Source organism: Dunckerocampus dactyliophorus, chromosome 2 (genome assembly GCF_027744805.1).
Source record: "Dunckerocampus dactyliophorus isolate RoL2022-P2 chromosome 2, RoL_Ddac_1.1, whole genome shotgun sequence".
In the NCBI taxonomy this organism is placed as follows: Eukaryota; Metazoa; Chordata; class Actinopteri; order Syngnathiformes; family Syngnathidae; genus Dunckerocampus; species Dunckerocampus dactyliophorus.
In genome coordinates, this window is record NC_072820.1 from 30,926,328 (window position 1) to 30,946,530 (window position 20,203).

The following is a 20,203-nucleotide window of genomic DNA, read 5'->3' on the forward strand; positions in this document are numbered from 1 at the left end:
AGGTCTACATGACAATGTAGTGCAATCATAGCCAAGGTTTTTACTTACTAAAAGGAAGCTAGAGGCTTAATAAGAACTGATAGAATATATCCACCACCCACAGAACAAAGCTGTGCTAGTAATGTCTTACGCTTGTTTTAAATATTTTACTTTTTATACGGCAGAGTGTCATTACAGCTTTAGTTCATCAGGAAGTGACGGGAAGTGACGGTGGGCGTCCCGAGCAGGAGAGCTAGGCTCAGTGCTAGCTGTGAGTTTGGAGAGAGTTGGGAAGTGTGTTTATGTTGGCGTGGCTGTAAAGTCCTGCCGTGTTCTCCGCTGTTAATAAAGCCATTAAAGTGCATCGGCGACGTGAGTCTCTCCTTCCCCACAACAAGCGGCATTACAGTATTGACCAGTGCACACCAGGAAATAAACGGTGTCATTTCTTACAGGCATTGGCTGGACAGCTATGTAGTAGGGCTTGTTTAACCTTTGCCTTGTGGGCAAGCAGGAAGGCGAGACGATGCTGAGAGATGTGTTTGTGTTCTGAGCTGCTGTCTGGTGGCCGCGTTCAAGAAATAAAGTTGGCAGAAGCAACAGGAGAAGTTTCCTTCTTTGCTTCGGAGCTGAATAACACTGACAAGTTAACAGACTAGTAGCGAACGGAAAAGAAGATGGCTTTTTTTGTGTTGAATACAGAAGATGAGGACTTTGATGGATTTGTGGATGAGGACTGATGAAAAATAACGTGAGTACATTCTAAAATACTTCAATTAAGTACAACCCAACTCAGTTTTGCTCCCGCTGCCGCATGCATGCTAGCGTATGTTTTTTTTTATTATTGTAGCGTCGCTGGGAGCACGTCCTGTTCCCAGCCTACTTTGCGGTAATGTTTTGGTGCAAATGCTCTTAAAGTTACATGTTTGACCAGGAAATAGCAAGCTCAAAAGAAGACGGCTTTTTTATGTGGAACAACTGACAGTTTGTGTGGATCTTGTGAATGATTGTGACTGAGCTAGGACTCAGTAATTAAAGTCTATACACGACGGCGTCATTGATTGAAAAACAAAACTTTTTCGTGCATGAAGCTTCTACTTGAGTTGGTAATTTGGCCGCTATATGCAGTCAGATATTGACCAAGGGAGACAAAATGGGTGGCCGCTGCCCGCGTTGGACAGGTGACTGCTATACACAGGGTCTATAACATGTAAATTTGCTGCGGGGGATTTTTTAGTGGCTGCTATAGGCAGGTGGCCGTTCTATAAAGGTGGCCGCTTAGACAGGTTTGACTGTACATTATACAGAAAATATATCATTCAACAAACTAAAGAAGCAGAAAAAAATAAGACTTATAAAAATAAGTTGACAACAATCTTGAGAGTGTACAAGAGGGAATATTCTAGTAATTTACTCGATAAGAATAAAAATAACATTAGAGCAACGTGAGGCATCTTAAATAGTATTATAAGGAACAGTACTAAGACAGCAGACTACCCTCACTATTTCATGGTTGGAAACACTAATAAGGATGATATGAATGAGGTAGTTGAAATGTTTAATAATTATTTAGTAAATATTGGACCAAAACTGGAAGAAGAAATTCTAAAGCTCTGGAAAATGGACGAATGGAATGAAACCATACGTAGGAATCTCAATTCCATGTTTCTCACTGATGTACAGTAACTAAAAAGGAAATCACTGACATTGTCAAAAATTTTAAAGCAAAAGCATTAACTGATTGTAATGGAAACAATTAAAAGAGTTATCAATGAGATTGTAGAACCATTAACATATATTAGTAACTTATCATTTCAGACTGGAAAATTTCCAAACAAAATCAAAATAGCTAAAGTGGTTCCAATTTTCAAACATGGAGATAAACATCAATTTACAAATTACCAAATTACAGTTTCCTTATTACCCCAATTTTCTAAAATTATCAAGAAGCTTTTTAATAACAGGTTGGAAAAATGTATTAATAACAATGAATTACTAGCAGGTAGTCAATACGGATACAGAACTAACATTTCAACTTCTATGGCACTGATTGAAATCACGGAGGAAATGACTAATGCTATAGACCACAGAAAGTCTGCAGTTGCAGTGTTCATGGATCTTACAAAAGCCTTTGATACAATTAATCACAATACTTTAACAACAAAATTAGTAAGGTACGGAATCAGAGGATTAGTTTTGTATTAGGTTAAAAGTTACCTAGCAAACAGGAAACAATTTGTAAAGCTAGGAAAATACACTATACAATATATACCCCAGGGGTCAATACTAGGGACCAAAACTGTTCAATTTGTATATCAATGACATTTGTAAAGTGACAAAGGACTTAAAGTTGGTATTATTTGCGGATGATACCACTGCCTTTTGTTCTGGGGAAAGCACACAAGAACTCATTAAAAAGGTCAAGGATGAAATGGTCATATTAAAGATAAATAAAAACAGATTATCCTTGAACTTAAGTAAAACCAAAATAATGCTTTTTGGAAATAGCAGAAAGGATATGTACGATCAAATACAAATAGACGGAGTGGATATTGAAAGAGTGAAAGAAAATACATTTCTGGGGATCATATCATGGTTGGTGAGAAATACTTCAATATTGAATAAACCAAAATTTGTTCTTCTTTTCTCCTTTCGGCTTTTCCCTTCAGGGGTCGCGACAGCGAATCGATTGCCTCCATCTAACCCTGTCTTCTGCATCCTCTTCTTTCACACCAACTACCTTCATGTCCTCTTTCACTACATCCATAAACCTCCTCTTTGGTCTTCCTCTAGGCCTCCTGCCTGGCAGTTCCAAACTCAGCATCCTTCTACCTATATATTCCCTATCTGTCCTCTGGACATGTCCAAACCATCTCAGTCTGGTCTCTCTGACTTTATCTCCAAAACTCTAACATGCGCTGTCCCTCTGATGTACTCATTCCTGATCCTATCCTTCCTGGTCACTCCCAGAGGGAACCTCAGCATCTTCATCTCTGCTACCTCCGTGTTTTGGAACAACAGGCACAGGTTTGAATCATCTCATAACAGGCATAATAATTCCTCATTAAAATCCTAATGAAAACACGGGTTACTGTGGCGGCAAGCTGAAACTCAACTCTGAATCTCTGACATCACTTTCTTTCCGTCACTCACTTTGGTCCCCCCGACAGAACACATTTGTAGCAACACACACTAGCATGAGTCTTGTCTTAATTGACTTATTTTCTCTTATTATGTCTACTATATTGGGTAATACGAGTATAAAGGTGACTATAGGGTGGTAGTTCAAGTCTAGGAGGTTCTAATCTGTATTTAGAGGGTTGTAAATAGGTCTTCTATGCTCCAGGTATGAAAATATTGCATTTCACGGTCAGGTCTGGAACCAATTAACTGCGATAAACGAGGGATTACGGTATTATCGACATAGGGGTTTTGAGATGGAGTTTCGTCAAAATAAATTTTGAAGAGAAAAAGCACAAATGGCCCGTTAAAAAAAAAGAAGTTTTGATAAAAAAAAAAAATTAATTTGTGCTTTTGCGAATGCTTAATCTTGACTATGCAGAGAACCCCAGAACACAATTAAATTTGTAACCAAGAGACAAACATGCTTAGTGACTGCAAACAAAACTTCCCTGCATGCTTTGGTGTTTGCACAAAATATTTTTGATTGCTTGGTAGCCTGGGATGTCCATGTGCTCCCTTGGCAGGCATGTGCGTAATGTAGCATAATGCTGGTGGATGAATGACGCCCACATAATCCAGTCACTGCGTGCGCGTAAGGGCTATGTTAATGAGCCTTGTCTCCATGCCTCTGCGGATTTCATTTAAATGCTTTTGTCAGTACTGACACAAAATACTACATTTTTTGTAAGCCCATTTGTTTGCTAGGCGGTTCAATTATTAAAATAAATAAGATATACATTCTTCCAGAGGTTGTGACGCAGAAGAGCCTCAAACACAAGCTACAGGGTTGCTTTAATTTGTTTCAGCTTATACAGTACTGTGGTTTTCCTGCCAAAAGCCTCCACCTCTTGAAACCCACCTCGACCTCCACTTTAATTAGGACAATGTGGCTGAGCGACTGGAAAAAGACAGGGGTGTAGAAGCTGTAGGAACTATTATCATAAAGGCTCACTTTGTCTCTTCCCTTGCTACTCGGGTTCTCCCTTCCTCATCCATAAAGATTTCTCAGAAGATGCATGGATGGCTGGGTCTTCAGGAAAAATGTCAGGCAGCCAATATGAATGAAAAGTCCCATCTTATATCGTCAACTATTGTATTACATATTTAAAAGATAACTTTCCCATCAGCAGCTGTGCATGGATGATAAGGCAGTCTTGTGGTTAGATCTAGTATCATTTTAATGAAGAGGAACCGATCTGATGCATTTTAAATCCATAAACTAATTTGCCTACTGAGGATTGCGTGGAATGGAAGCGCATACGCTAGCTAATTAGCCGTAACAAATGATCCACTTGTCACTCAGTGGGTAATTGATTTCTCTTCAGAGGTTTGCATTTCTGATTTCGTGTGTGTGTGTGTTGTGTGTGAGATCTTCCAACATGCAGAGAGTTGAGCTTGTATACACTACTGGGAAGCATACAGTAGATTTAGATAGAATATTCTAAACATTACCATGCAAGTAAAGAATTGCTGTTTGAACCGTAAAGCCTGCATTTCTGCTTGATGTTTCCTTGTCTGTGTATTGACTCCCTGTCCACTCCAGACTGGTCGTTGGGGTTTGGTTTAGGATTTGAGTGGGAGGTGTGTGCTTTCAGCATGTGATGAATGGCTGCTTGTGCTAACCTGGAAGGGCCAATATGGATCGGTCTGTTTATCCCTGGCGAACCCCATCAGATGGTAATTGGCACCATATGTCGGTCAGATAGAGCCCTCCTTAGTGTACCCTTCTCGGGTCAAGAGTCGCCGGCAGAAAGGTCAAGTTATGGTTTTTCGTCAACACGATGAGACGGTGGGGGTCGCTCAAATTGCTAGCTCGACCCATTGTGCAAAATGGTCTCATCTGGAAAGTACTAAGCCACTAGTTTCTCCTGCTGTGTTGTTGATTTGAATTTCTCCTACTGTCACAATATTTATTTGGAAAAGGTCTAGATTATGACTGATTAAGGACTGATTTTAGAGAGGGGGGTTTCATGCTTGTAGATTCGTAGTATATACATTTGGTTCGGTTTGTTTGCGTTCACTGGCATTTTTATCGTTGCCCAATAAAAACACATGCATCAAGTCCCAACTGCTTTGGTTCGTGCTTTTGAAGTACTATGTGACGAAAGAACGCACATTTTACAAACAAAAACTCAAACAAAAAAATGCAGCAATTTTCTTCACACCTTTTGTCATCTATGCGGCTTTCACACTTGAGCTGAAGCGAACCGCAGCTGAACCAACAACTAGGGGTCTCACAAGACACCCAAGTCACGAGACGGGACAAGAGGCCTGCAAGGTGGCCGGGCCTGAACCCAGGAGGCCTGCCCGGGCATAGCCCAAAGAGGTAACATGGGTCCCCCAGCATCATTAAATTTGCGGATGACACTACAGTCATCGGACTGATCACTGGTGGTGTTGAAACATCATACAGAAGAGAGGTGGCGGACCTCATAGCTTGGTGTCATGATAACAATCTCCTTCTCAATACAGAGAAGACCAAAGAGATGATCATCGACCCAAGAACAAGGGAAAAGGAGCCGCATAAACCCGTTTATTGATGAGACTGAGGTGGAGAGGGTGAAAACCTTCAAGTTCCTTGGCACACACATCAGCGAGGACCTCACCTGGTCTCACAACACCCAACAAATTATGAAGAAGTCCCAAAGGAGACTGTACTTCCTGAGAAGACTGAGGAAATTTGGCATGTCCACCACAATCCTGAGTTGCTTCTACAGATGCACTATGGAAAGTGTCCTTACCGCCTCCATCACTGTTTGGTACGGTAACTGTACAACACGTGATAGGAAGGCACTCCAGCGGGTGATCAAGACCTCACAGAACATTGTTGGGGCAGCCCTCCCCTCACTGCAAGACATTTATAAATCTAGAGTCCTACGAAGAACACACAACCTCATCAAGGACAGCACACATCCACAACACTCATTATTCACACTCCTACCGTCAGGCAAACGCTACAGGAGTTTGAAGTCCAGGACCACAAGGCTCGCAAACAGCTTTTACCCACAGGCCATCAGGCTTCTCAACGAAGCACTCACACACGCAACACACGCACACACTCATAACACTTTATTTATTCATTCATTCATTGGTATTCATGTCTCTTCTGTTGTTGTTGCTTAATTGATTGGTATTTATGTTTCTTATGATGGTATTTATGTTTCTTATGTTCTTATTATTTTTCTTGTGTTTTCTTTCTTTTCTTGGGAGAATGAACAGAATAACATTTTCATTGCATAGTATAACTGCCTGTTTTACTATGCATATGACAATAAAACTCTCTTGAATCTTCAATCTTGAAACAGCAGTTTAGAATACCTTCCCTTTTTGGAGTCCTTAGACGGAGTACTGGAGAGTGCTCCCTCGGGGGATTCCCTTATTCTGCTGGGGGACAGCATTTCTGGGTGCAGTCAAGGTGTTGAGGGCTTCCGGTTTGGTGGCTGCAGGATTCGGCTTTTTTGCAGATAATGTGGTCCTGCTGGCTTCATCGTGCCAGGACCTTCAACTCTCACTGGATCAGTTCGCAGCCGAGTGCGAAGGGGCTGGGATGAGAATCAGTACCTCCCAAGTCCGAGTCCATGGTTCTTGCTCAGAAAAGGGTGGCGTTCCATCTCTGGGATGAGATCCTGCCCTAAGTGGAGGAGTTTCAGTAACTTGGAGTCTTGTTCACGAGGAAGGGAAGGATGGATTGTGAGAGCACTGTCATCCAGGAGAAGCCTGGAGTAGAACCACTGCTCCTCTGCATTGAGAAGAGCCAGATGAGGTGGCTCGAGCCTCTGTTCAGGATGCCTCCTGGGAGCCTCCCTGGGGAGGTGTTCAGGGCATGTCCGATCGGTAGGAGGCCTCGGGAAAGACCCGGGACACGTTGGGTCTCTTAACTGGCCTGGGGATGCCTGGCGATTCGCCGGGAGGAACTGGGTGAATTAGCCGGGGAGAGAGAAGTCTGGGCTTCCCTACTTAGGCTGCTATCCCCGCCACCCAACCTCGAATAGGCGGAAGAAGATGGATGGAAACCAAATAAACCACTGTTGATCATGATAATCCATCCATCCATTTTCTATACCGCTTCTCCTCATTAGGGTCACGGGGGTATGCTGACTTTGTGCAACAGGCGGGGTACACCCTGGACTGGTCGCCAGCCAATCGCAGTGATCATGATAATATATAATAATAATAATAATGACAATACAGCTTACTGTTTTTCTCTTGTCTACTTGTTTTTGTCTGTTTATGTCAGGGCTGTCCAGCTGCCCATCTGATTGAGTTATAATTTTAATATATATATATATATATATATATAATAAAGAAAGAGTTAGCATCGCAGCGGCCTTCACCTGTGCATGTAAAAATTGTGGAACACATACACAAAAATGGGCAAGCGGCAGCGTGCAGTGATACAAACAGAGAGAAAATAGCGTCGAGCGATTGAGAGGTCTGCCTTATTTGTGGGCAACAGTTTTGTGATGCAAATGTATTACTCTTTTGAACGCATATTGTTCTGAGAAGCTAAACACTTAGCTTAAGAGACCTCAGCAACTAGCCGGAACTACTTTCCTCCACAATGAAAACCGACCAGAACTCGGCTCATGGGACAAAGTGGGGATAAGTCACTGTTGATGCATTACACTGCTAATGGGGATGTCATACAACTTCATGTCAAAAAATTCGAACCATCCCTTTAATATTGCAGGCAGGAGAAAAAAGGAGCGCTACTCACCAGCACAGTACAGGTCATCTCGCTTCATTTAAGCGTTTTTTAAAATGATCGGTTATCTGAGCTATTTTTTAATGTTATCTGATTTATCGGTATGATGTCAAAATTCCTTATATCGGTCCGATAATTATCATGTAGCTCTAATAAAAATATAATTTAACAAGAAAACTAACAGCAAAAATTTAAAAATCAGCAGTAATCTTACATGAATCATGTCAAAATATTCAGAAAAATATTTTCAAAAAATAAATTTTACAAGAATAATCTCATAATATTATGAAGAAAAATAATGTAATTTTAGTAGATTAGAGGTGCAGGCAAGAAAAAAATAAATTTTGTAAAAGTCATATTATGAGAAACAAACTAAACAAAATAAAGTTATAATTTTTGGAAAGTTTGGTTGGGGAAAAGTTTAAATATGATGGGAATAAGGTCAAAATATTATGGGATAAAGTCATAATATTACAAAAAGTTCGACAATGATTATTTAAGAATAAAGTTTAAATATTTGGAAAATTATGGGAGTAAAAAAATGGGTAAAAAAAAGAGCAAAGACTGAAGTTGAAATAAAAGGTGCATTTTATTGATGGCATTTTGAATGGACAGAGACACCGTGAAGAGTTCCTGAGTGCCATTGTTGCGCCATTCATGCACGAGCATCATCTCATGTTGCAGTATGATAATGCGCGGCCTTATTTTGCAAGGATCTGTACACAATTCCTGGAAACTTGCATGGCCAGCATACTCACCGGACATGTCACCCACTGAGCATGTTTGGGATGTTCAATGGGCTCAAAGGATGCTTTTAATTGGGTTAGTTTGAGTAGCAAGTGTAATGTGGACTGAATAATAAATGTGTACGTTTTTGTAGCTTTTTATCACTGTGAAAGCCTCTTGGGAGTCCAGGGCGCACATGGTAAGTGGGTTCCCAAGACACAACTTCACTGCAAATCCCTAAAAACCCAAACCCGGATAATAACCCGGATAATATGTTTCTGCTGTCCACTGTTCTCTTTTGAAAGTGGTTAAGAACAGCACTGCCGTGTGTAATTTGGGACCCAGTCACAGCTGTCTGGGAATGGACAGGAAACCCCAGTCACTCCACTTCCCTGTCTCTGTTGCGTCATTCTGCTCTGGAATGATTGTGTTACGTTGAACTGTGCGCATTTCAAATTACCTGGAGTGCTATCACATCTACTTGGTCATCTGTCATTAACTGTCATCTTAAAAAAATAAATAAATAAAGACCGGCGCTTTCCTGTTTGACTCCTGTTTGACTCCAACCAAAGCAAAGCATAACCTGTTGTTCCATGTCAAAAATCCGCTCAACGTCTTGTGCATGCTCCGTGCAATTTGACTCAACGCACATAGACGACTTAGCCTGAATGGCAGGTCGCTGTCACTTGATTCCTGGAAGTGCTTGGGGGCTCTTGAGCAATCAGAAAACATAAGAGAACCATTTTAGCAGCACTGAAAGCCTGTTTGCTGGCAGCCTGTAATTGAAGAGCATGCCAATTTGCCTTGGGAAAAAAGATGCTTTCTGAAAAGTGTCATGTGGTGTTTTTAAAGTTCTTCTAGGCGGGTGATGTGCGGATGCTTTGGACACAGTAACAGTAATAGCGTACCACTGCATTCGTACTCGTATTAGCGCTGGCGCTTCAGTTGGCTAAAATTATTTCAGTATTGTTTTTATATTGACTGTATAGATCAGGGGTGTCAAACTCATTTTCACTGAGGGCCACATCGCAGTTGTGGCTGCCCCCAGAGGGCCACTTTTAACTGTTAGTATACAGTATATGAATATAAATATGAATATAAACTCATATTATTACTAGGGGTGGGAGTGTCGCGAGACACTCAGTTCACAAGACGAGGCGAGACGAGATTACTTTAAGAAAAGTACAATGAAAAAAATCTACTAATATAATTTCTACTAACGTTACCCCCATCTGCACTGTTTGTATGCTACTTGCCCTGCCTCCACCCACCGAGACAAAGAGACTGTATGACTGACAAAAGGGCTCAGCCCGTTCATGCCGTTGTCCTGTGCAACATAACTGCCTAGGTGCTGAAACCAATGAGTGAACTCTCTTCCACCCTGTTTGGCGGGAGATGAGGAAAACAGACACACATCCAAATGGCAACGTATTGAGGCCGGCAATATTATCGATTTCATTTTCATTTATTGTGTGATTCATTTATTTATTATGGATAGCGTACTTGCTTTGAAATGAGAAGTGAAGTGACAATGTCAAGGTGAGAAGCAGACAATCAAGTATTTCTTTTGGATACCAAAAAATGCGTGGAATATCTTGTGGCATGATCAGATAATATTAAAGTTTAGAAGAACTGCACACAGTCGATTTCTCTGTCAAAATTAAAGAGCAAAAACATTTAGAAGGAAAAAGATGAAGTGTATTATTGACATCAGCATTATTTTATTTTATTATCTGGCCCCTGGGCCTTGAAACATTACGTTCTTCTACTTGTGACAGATTGTAACGTACATGAAACTTATAGCAGCACAGGATAATGCACACAGGCCCCTGTCTGACACAATTCTGCATTTTCAATTTTTCTTAGATCAAAAGTGGCAAGTCGGAGAAGGAGTGCCATCAACTTCTGCTGAAGAGCTTGCAGTACCTTGAGCGTTACATTTACCTCATCCTCTTCAACACGTACCTGCACCTGGAGAAGAAAGCCTCCTATCAGCGCTCCTTCAGTCTCTGGATGGAGCAGGTATAACCTCACATGTTATTACCCCTGTTTTTGGATCTTCTGCTCGTGTCCACCATGAGCTTGCATTGAAATGTCAAGTTGATACGCAGGCTGACATCTGCACGCCTTCTGGCTCTGACAGAGGGTGAAAAAATTCCCCATCACTTGCAGCCTTTCACCTTCCTCCACTATGTCTGTTTCATCATAGCTGTGTCAGAGAGGCGGAGAACATGCTTAAATCATCCACGCCAGGTTTCAGAGTTCCACTTTCCTCCAGGAATTTACTAGCTTTGGTTCTGGTTCCCTTGTGGCCTTGTTTTTTTGACATGTCGAACCTTCAAATAGTCTTGACTGTGTTTTGTGTGTGTGTACATTAATTGTTAGGCCAGCTCTGCTTCTTCTCTACAGTAAAGCCAAAAATTTATGAGCATTTCACCGAAACGAGTAGTCTGTAAGTGGTACAAATGCCCACTGCAGTAAAAATGTATGTTAAAAGAAGAAAAACAAGCAGTCAATAATCATCTTGTCACTGTACCACAAATGTAGTTGACTAAGCCATACAGATGGGTTGCTCTTATTGTTGGGGGGGAAAAAAATACTTATTCACCATATTTTCAAACCACAGTGGGTTACGTTAGGCAAAGAATGTTTGAAATTCACCAAATGAAAAAAAAATCTCTTTGTCCCTTTTATTTGATGTGGAATAAAAGCAGGGCGGAATTCCAAAATGGACTGGAACAATTGCTGAGAAAACAGCTGTCAGGGAAATATGCTTGGTGAATGGAGGCACGTCCTTCCTGTTATGAATACCAGATATGCGCAGTGGTGCTTCCCAGTAATTTGGTCGACCTCACAGAGTAAATAAATGAATCCTCTGCGAAGGTTTTACTTTTTTACTACGTGCATTTCCTCATTTCCTTTGATTACCTCACATGAGGTAAAATGAGCATTTGACCCAGGGGATAAAACCACTTCTTAAATTTCACCATTCAGACTTTAGGCATATTGAACAAGTTGCATTCCCTTCTGATAGATAATTAGTGACAGACAAGACAGGGGGACAGCGAATATAGTCAAGTCTGGACTTTGCTTTGGCTAAATTGATCTGACAGTCTCATCAAACCCAAATCCCTACTCAGTTTCGAATGCTTGGATTATGCACTTGACCTTTTTGGTGGGAAATGTAGCAATTCTAGTGGATTTAGCAATTCTCATTTTCCAGCACTTATTCAAAGTCAGAGCTCTGCATTATAAGGTGAAAGTAACCCATGGTCCCCTTTACCCAGAGGACCCCTCCACGTTTTCCGATAGATTGCGGTCATACCACAACCAAACCCAAAAGAACACATCTCCAACAACAACCTGGACTTGAGTCCTACAAGTAATCCAGAGGCCAGTGATTGGGTAATACAACAATGAAAGCAAGAGGACTCTAACAAGGTTTTGGACTGGTTGTTTTGGTCCTAGACAAAGTGATATATCCGGGGACCAGAGGTTGTATAAAGAGTTGGATCCTAATGACACAACATCCAAAAAAATGTTGTTGTTTTTTTTTTTTAAACCCTAGTCCAAGTACAAGTAATCCAATGGCCAGTGGTTGGATAAAGAGTTGGATTTTGGTAATACAACAACCAAACCAAGACCAGGCGCCTTTTGCACGAAAGTATACGAAAGTAGGATTAAGACATCCAGGATAAATGACAGAGCGGAGCTCAACCAACCCAAAACAAGAGCGTCTATGCTTAATTGGTTACACAAAGCCCAAGCCAGGAGGATCTGACAGAGATAAACCAAGCCACATGAAACCTGTCCCGGATCAGTGCGCTTATGCAGCTTTCTTAAACAGATGCTGCTATCGATCACAGAATCACAGACTCACCATGGCAACGAGAGCTGCGTACTTTTCCCTGACGTAAGTGGAAATTCTCATAGAGGCGTACGAGGACGTAAAAGAGCAAATAAAAAACAAAGGCAACACCGCTAGTCGTAAAACAAGGAGAGTAAGTGTGGCAAAGTATTGCAGAGGCGGTATGCAATGCTTTGTGGTTAAATAGTACACAAATACACATTGACTGCTCTGCTGAAACCATCATGATTAAAATCCAATTAGTAAATTAATGTTATGTTTGTTGCTTGTTTAACAAATCAGGAACAGCGGTGTACAGTAATAATTATGAACTCTTTATTGCTTTATTGGCACATCTCCTTTACTCGCTTGTAGCTTCAACAGCGTGTATACTTTCAGTTTCCCCTTGAACGTTAAACCTTCAGGGTAATGTAGTACACATCCACATTAACCAACACAGGAAGACACCAACAAGGTCTTAGACTGGTTGTTTTGGTCCAGATCAAAGCGTGAATCATCCTGTGGTTGTAGTCGAAGTAGAAGGAATTCAGAGGTCAGTGGTTGTATAAAGACTTGGATAAATCTAAGTCAAGCCCAGGAATTCAAATAGGTATTGGACTAGTTTTTAAGCCATAGTCATAGTAGCAGTCGTCCTGTGGCTAGTGGAGTGAAAGATTGAACTGTTGTCATTCAACATCAAAATCAACAAGACTAGGACTTAAGCAAGGTCTTGGACTGGTTGTTTTGGATCTAGTCAAAGGATGAGTAATCCAGTGATTGGCTTAAGAGTTGAATTCTGGTCATACTGCACTAAACTCAACACCAGGACTTCAACAAAGTCTCAGACTATGAACAAATGCACACTTATGAGCCTCACTTTGAAGCTCTAAGTTTGCGGCCACAAGCATCATAGACCATCGTGTTCGCTGGCCCAGTTGCTGCAGGACCTGGCTCCCCTCCCAACCAATCATATCCAATTAGCCCACAGGCATGATCATTAGCCCGTCACCAGTGACCGTGGTGGGATTGCTAATGACATAGGGAAGTGTGAGGTGGCGGTGGGGTGTCCTCGTCAGCGCTTATGCACACAAAGCAGCTGTTACACAAGCTGCCTCATCAGAAGAAGGGTACAGTCAGTTTTGCAGCCTTGTGCTTGGTGGCCACTGATGTGAAATCTCATAATTATTGTAGTTGTTGCTTTCTCTTTTATTTTATCTTAAAAAGCACACCTACGAATAAGACAATGCTGCAAAGTACATACTGTTTCAGTGTTGCATCCCACAGCTGTTGGCTACATGTAGATATTTTTATATTCTAAACCAGGGGTCATCAACCTGTGCATTGCGAGCTCTTGGTCGATCTTTGCTGGTCAAGCGGCAAAAAAGAAAGTATTATTACATCAGTGTCCTCCCCTCCTGGAGAGTGACAGACAGGCACAAAATTTGACCACTGAACACGCCCGTACGCCTCCCCAGCCTCCAGACAAACAACCTGCCCAGTCCCCTAAACTCGACCGAAGGTAGTGCATGTACACCGAATTGCCTCGCCGCAAAAGCATTTAGCGGTTAAGTGAGGGAGTGAGTGACAGAGCAGAGCGACGTGCCTGTGCACACAACAGTAGTTATTGTACGTTAATATGGCTCAAAATCTGCCTTTGCTACCTCAAAATGAAGGCACAAATATAACTCCAAAAACATCTTCGAGCTGCGGGTTTCATTAGGGCTGCGTTGCGTTGACCAGTCTCTCTCTCCTCACCATCGCTCGCCCACGACACTGAGCCAACAAGTCGAAATGTTGTTTGCTCATAGAGCCCACGCCACAAGCCCGACCCCGACAAAGATCCACAAAAGTGGGGGTGGCCAAAGTGCAGCTTGGGGGCCATCTGCGGGCTGCGGCTCATTTGTCATTTCATCACTCCAGAAACAAAATAACATTTAAAAAACGGCAAAAATGCTAAAAATAGAGGAAAACACACAATGAGTAAAAGATGTCTATATCTATAATGTAAATATACATTATATATTATAATATATATTTCGTGGCTTCATATATATATATATATATATAGCTGTATATATATATATATGTGTGTGTGTGTGTGTGTGTGTATATATATATATATATATATATATATATATATATATATCTATATATATATCCTGTTTTGGGGTTGGGGTAAATCTTGCACAGGTTCACGGCTGAGACCAGGGATCTTGGTCTCAAAAAGGTTGGTGACCACTGTTCTAAGCTAATGCTTCTCTGTAGATTTTGCGTGCTGTCGGACAAATATTGACCCAAAACATCATTAGTTTGCTCCATGTAGCGACATGAAACATCAGGGGTGATTGGAAGTGAAATGTTTGCCCATCCTGAAACAACAACAATGGCGGGACTTGTGTACACTGCATACCGGGGATGCTTTCAGGAGTGGTGGCCTATCACTCCACTGTCCCTCCAGCTGTTGTGGATGTGGGGCACAGAAGCCTCCCTGTATGCTCATGCTCATGCCAAAATCTATGTGCTGCCTATGAGATAACCCGGAGTAGTGGAAAAGGCAGGAGGCGCTTCAATGCGTCGGAGCATGAAAGCCCTCATTCCGACAAGAACGCCAACAACATAAGTCCTTCTTTTACAACTCTTGGCATCTGGACCGAGTCAGTGTTGGCCTGTTGAAAGACCCAGCCATCACCAGACAGACTGGGGTCCTTAATCAAGAGGGACATCTCCACAAGGGATGCCACTGCACAACCGGAAGCTCCATCTATTGCAGATGCTGTGTATGGTCGTCAGCATCAGTAAGAACTTGGGATGCTCTGATTGATCGGCCACCGATCAGAATTGTCTGATTTCCGTGAAAAAGCATGTGATCGTCATAAGCCGATAAGTGCTTTTCCATGCCAATCACAAAAGCCAATCACCTTTGGCTCCTACTATTGCAGCCTCTACCCAACCATTGGGGCTGTAGTGTCTTGGGTAATGTCCCCCTCCCACTTTCCTACATACTGTGCAGGCATGCCAGAACAAAAACAAACTTGTCTGCCGTGTGGAATTTACCTGCCAGCAAATGCCATGAAAATATCTTGTGGGGGTAGCATGTTAAAAAGCTTAAATACGGCATTTGAAGAACAAACTCTTGACGGAGTATGGTCAGTTTTCGAGGCTCACGGTGTGATCATCAGTCCAACGCCAGCTAACGCAGCCTAAATGCTAGGCAACATTCGCCCGTATGTGCGTGACAGTCAGAAGGCTAGCAAATAACTCGAAAAAATAATTGAATTCATTGGAGGAGATGACCAGCCTTTGTCAGTGGTTGAAGACACCGTGTTGGCCGACTGCTCTCTTGGAACCCACTTACTGTACATGCTAGTCCTGCTAGAGCTCCATCAATGTACTCGATCTCACTTCCAAAGTCCCCTTAAAGGAGGCGTGTCATCATCTTTAAGATTCATGAGTTGGGTGCAGCCATGAAAAAAAATCACCTTGCCCCCACCCATTAATTAATTATTAATTTTATTAGTAATTACCTACTTTACCTAACTTTACTCTCTTATACGGCACCCATGGCCAATAGCACTCATCATAAATACATTTTTTAAATTATAATTAATACACATGATTGGTATCGGCCGATTTCACTAATGGATGATCGGTATTGTAAACGGAAGCATAAGACCCTGATTGCAGCATCCCTAGTAAGGACCTTAATTTGGGTCTTGTCTCGTGTGAAGTCCGTTGGATTCCTTCAGCGTGGAAAATACTTGACCTTGAAGGTCTACCAATTGCCTTTTTTGTCCTAAAATCCTCACTATCTTTTAAGAAATGTAAGATTACTCGTTTTACCACAGCCATCCTCGGCCTTGCTTGTGTCGTTCCAACAATCCCACTACTGTATGGTCAAAGAGAGAAAGCCTCTTCCCTTTGCCATCAGGATATCATGACAGTGTGAATGCCTAACAGAAAAAGGATAAGAAAGGCAAATTTTACTGCAGATTTGGACTTTTTAAAGCTATTGTCTTAAACTGATGAACAGCCCTTTTGAGTTGAAATACAGTTTTCAAAAATACTTTTCATTGTATGTTTGAAATTTTTATTAGCAGCATAGCCAACACACTCGCTCAGGTATACAGTATTTGTACGCACAGATCAGACTTTGGATAAAAGACGAAAGCATTCAAGGGTGCCAGTAATTGAGGTCACAAAATCAGATCATCCATACACACTTCACGTATGCTGCTGTTGTTCAATGCGGTAGTTACGTGGCACATGTGCTAGTGTTTTTACCTTCAAGTTAGTGCTACAAGGCCTGTTTGAGAAAAATAAGCGCAGCTCCTAATAAAGAATGAATGCCACATGTCGAAATTGTACTTCACCCATTTTGCTTCTCGAATGCCTGTTTTTCTCTACATCTGGCTTCTCAGCTGATGCCACTGTTTAGACAGCTGAGCCAGCGGAGTGTATGAGTCAGGTTAAGTGCTCCGGGTTAACGGCAACACATCCAGACTTTCAGCTGCGAGTCCCATCCGCTGACTTAATAGCTCCAATGTGCCGACTCATTTGTTCCCAGCAAATGGCTCACACTAAGGGAAAAAAATGAACCGTGAAAGGGAGGGAATATTGTAGTACACTATTTGGAATATATAGCATTTCATTCTTGTGAGATTCTTATGATGTTATTAATAATATCAGTACTTTGTTCTTGTGAAATTCCGACTTTTTTTCATCATAATATTATGAATTTATTCTCATATTCTAACTTTATTCTTGTCAGATTATGACTTTGTTCTAGTAATATTACAATTTCATTCCATTCCGACATTATTGTTGTAAAATTCTCACTTTTTATATTACAGCCTTATTCGTGTTACATTGTAATATTTTTTTCCCATTGTAACATTATGAATGAAAGCATCTTATTTACAAGCTATTATACTCAGAAGAGGCTATTAAGAATCAGCTAGGAACGTCGTGTGCAGCAAATCACCAGATGTCATCTTACCAGTGAAGCCTCTACATAACATAACATTATATGATGACTGTTGTGATTATTATAGTCAGCTACGTGGAGGTGTGGTCATCCACGTTTTTATGAATATGCTTCCAGCCACAATATATACTGTATGTTAGCTAATGACATCGATGTCCAGTGTCATTTGGATATTAGTCAAAATAAGATGGAAAAAAGTGAATATAAGTATAGTCTACTCACACGCAGCTCTGTCTCTCCTCTCCCTCTCTGCCCGTTCAAACTCCATCTGAGGAAGTTCAGCATCAGTGTATTCCTGCTCATATAGGTATCCCTTTAGCTTTGTGCTCAAAGGAATGTCGCCATCACTTGTTTTGTAGTCCAGACTATCCCAGCAGTTAACACTGTGAAGCAGGTGATGGAAATGTGCACGACAGTTGACAGCTGGCAGTGATATGAACAGAAAGAAAATAACGCCAATCGATTGTGAAGTCTGACTTTTCGTGGAAGCGTATTACTCTTTTGAATGCATATTGTTTTGAGAAGAAAACCGCTTAACTTAAGCGACCCCACCAACTGGCCGGAACTACTTTCCTCAACACCGAAAACCGACCAGAACACGGCTCGTGCGACGAAGTGGGGGAAAAGTAACTATTGATGCACGACACTGCTGATGGGGATGTCATACAAAGATCCCAACTATCCCTTTAATTCACTTTTAAAATTCCTACTTTTGTGGTAATATTATGATGTTTTTCTCTATTTTATTAATATGATAGTATTGATTCCATTACAACTATAATCTTGTAAAATGCTTACTTTATTTTTATATTGCAACCTTATTTGTGTTAAATTAATTTTTTTTCCCATTCCTATTCTGTAAATTCTGTTTGGGTTTTTATGCCATAATATTCAGATTTTTTTTAATCATAACTTTACTTTTTGACGTCAGTTCTTCAGTATTTATCCTCTGCAAGGCAACTTCATTTATTGTGGAAGTCAAGCTCCTGGATGCACATGAATGTCTACTTGAGTCGCCTCCTGCAGAGTAAACCGACAAAGCCGTGGCCCTTATAACACAGTTTTTAATCTTTTTTTTTTTTTTTTGCAAGGTAGTCCGTATCGGTGTTTGTGTGGTTTGACTTTACGGCCAGATGTTTCTGGTTGTCCGTGGTGTTTTCTCCCATAAGTCCATTGGACTTTGACAGCCATGACCTTGACTGGGCATGACATCGCCGCTTCACATGATGAAATGCAGAAGAAGAAGAAGAATAGTGAGGTGTTTTTCCACAGTGGCCTTCTTGAGAGATGTGTATTTTGCCACGGTAGCATTCAGTAGCGCTTTTTCGGTGTGATTCTTTCACATTCATGCTTGAATAATGTCCCTTGCAGTTTTTTCAACCATTCAGCGCATTGAAAACAGCCGCATTGATCCTCTGCTCAATGGTGGAAAGTTTTCAGCAAAATTTGATGCATCCGGGCACATTATTTGGATACACATGAAGAAGATGAATACATTAAAATCTGCCTTTGTCTGCCCAAATTAAATTGTCAAATAGAAAGCCAATTAAGTAGAGAACATTTACACTAATAAATGACATTTTTATACATGATCTTAAATCATTTAAACTTCATGACCTGTATATTTATTTCATGACCGATTCACACTTTTCATTACCTTTTTATTCATCTGAAGCAGGAGTCAGGAACCTTTTTGGCTAAGAGAGCCATGAAAGCCACATATTTGAAACTGTATTTCCGTGAGAGCCATGTCATATTTTTTAACACTGAATACAGTAAATGCGTGCATTTTTGGACAAGACCAACAATTTTAGAATATAATAGCTCTGTGCATTTATTGTTTTTAATAATGTTGCTATACTGAAGTTAATCAATAATAAATTCAAATACTTACCATGAATGTGACTTCTGGTGCTGCATAGTTTTGCTGATGGCTTTGTAGTGTGGTTGGTACGTGGTGAGGTTAAGCTTCATGTCCTTCACTTGTGTTTCCTCCACCTGATTTGCCATCACGATGGTACGATCGTGAACAGTTCTTGCTGACAGAGGCATGTCTTTTATTCATGTGATTATCTTGCCTTTATCCGAAAAGTCGTCAAAAAGCTCATTCTCCACATCAAGCATGAATGTTTTGGCATATTCGCCATCTGTGAATGGCTTTCCATTCCTCTCTATTGCTAAAGAACTAGCAAAGTTGGCTGAAAACCAGTCAGTTTGTCGGCTCCATGCACCTTTGCTGCTGACTAGCTTGTACTCTGGACAGTAGCTCCTGGCATGCCTTCTTCTGGCTGTGATTTTTAGCTGCAAATGTAGCATGGCGTGTGTCGAAGTGACGATTTATATTTGACTGTTTCATCGATGAAATTTTATCACTGCATATTAGACACACCGCCAAACCTGCTCTCTCCACGAAGGCGAATTCCTCTGTCCCTTTGTGCTGACATGTACGGTGCTCCTCATTTTTCCTTGTTTTCACCATCCCCTTCGTCAAAAGTGTTTGCGCTACAGAATTAGCTAGCTAGCTAGCTGACTGACTAAAGGTGGGATGTTTATTTCTTGACCTCTCAATGACCCGGTAGGCTACCGCATTAATCAATTGTAAATTTGTTTTGGTGTCTGACTCGGAAAATATCGGAAGGACAGTTGGCATCCATCCATTTTCCTCCGCTTATCCGGGTCCGGGTCGCGGGGGCAGCAGTCTCAGTAGGGAAGTTCAGACTTCCCGGTCCCCGGCCACCTCCTCCAGCTCCACCAGGAGATGAGACATAAGACATATGAG

The 20,203-nt window shown here is 41.3% G+C and overlaps 1 protein-coding gene across 3 annotated transcripts in view; it reads left to right on the plus strand.

Moving 5' to 3' along the window:
* pald1a (phosphatase domain containing paladin 1a) overlaps window positions 1-20,203 on the plus strand; it is a 76,666-nt gene that overhangs the window by 54,294 nt on the left and 2,169 nt on the right. For all 3 annotated transcript variants that reach the window (XM_054766621.1, XM_054766622.1, XM_054766620.1), the window contains exon 19: window positions 10,460-10,615. In XM_054766621.1, the coding sequence (XP_054622596.1) occupies window positions 10,460-10,615 (156 nt within the window). The remainder of the gene's footprint in view (window positions 1-10,459; window positions 10,616-20,203) is intronic.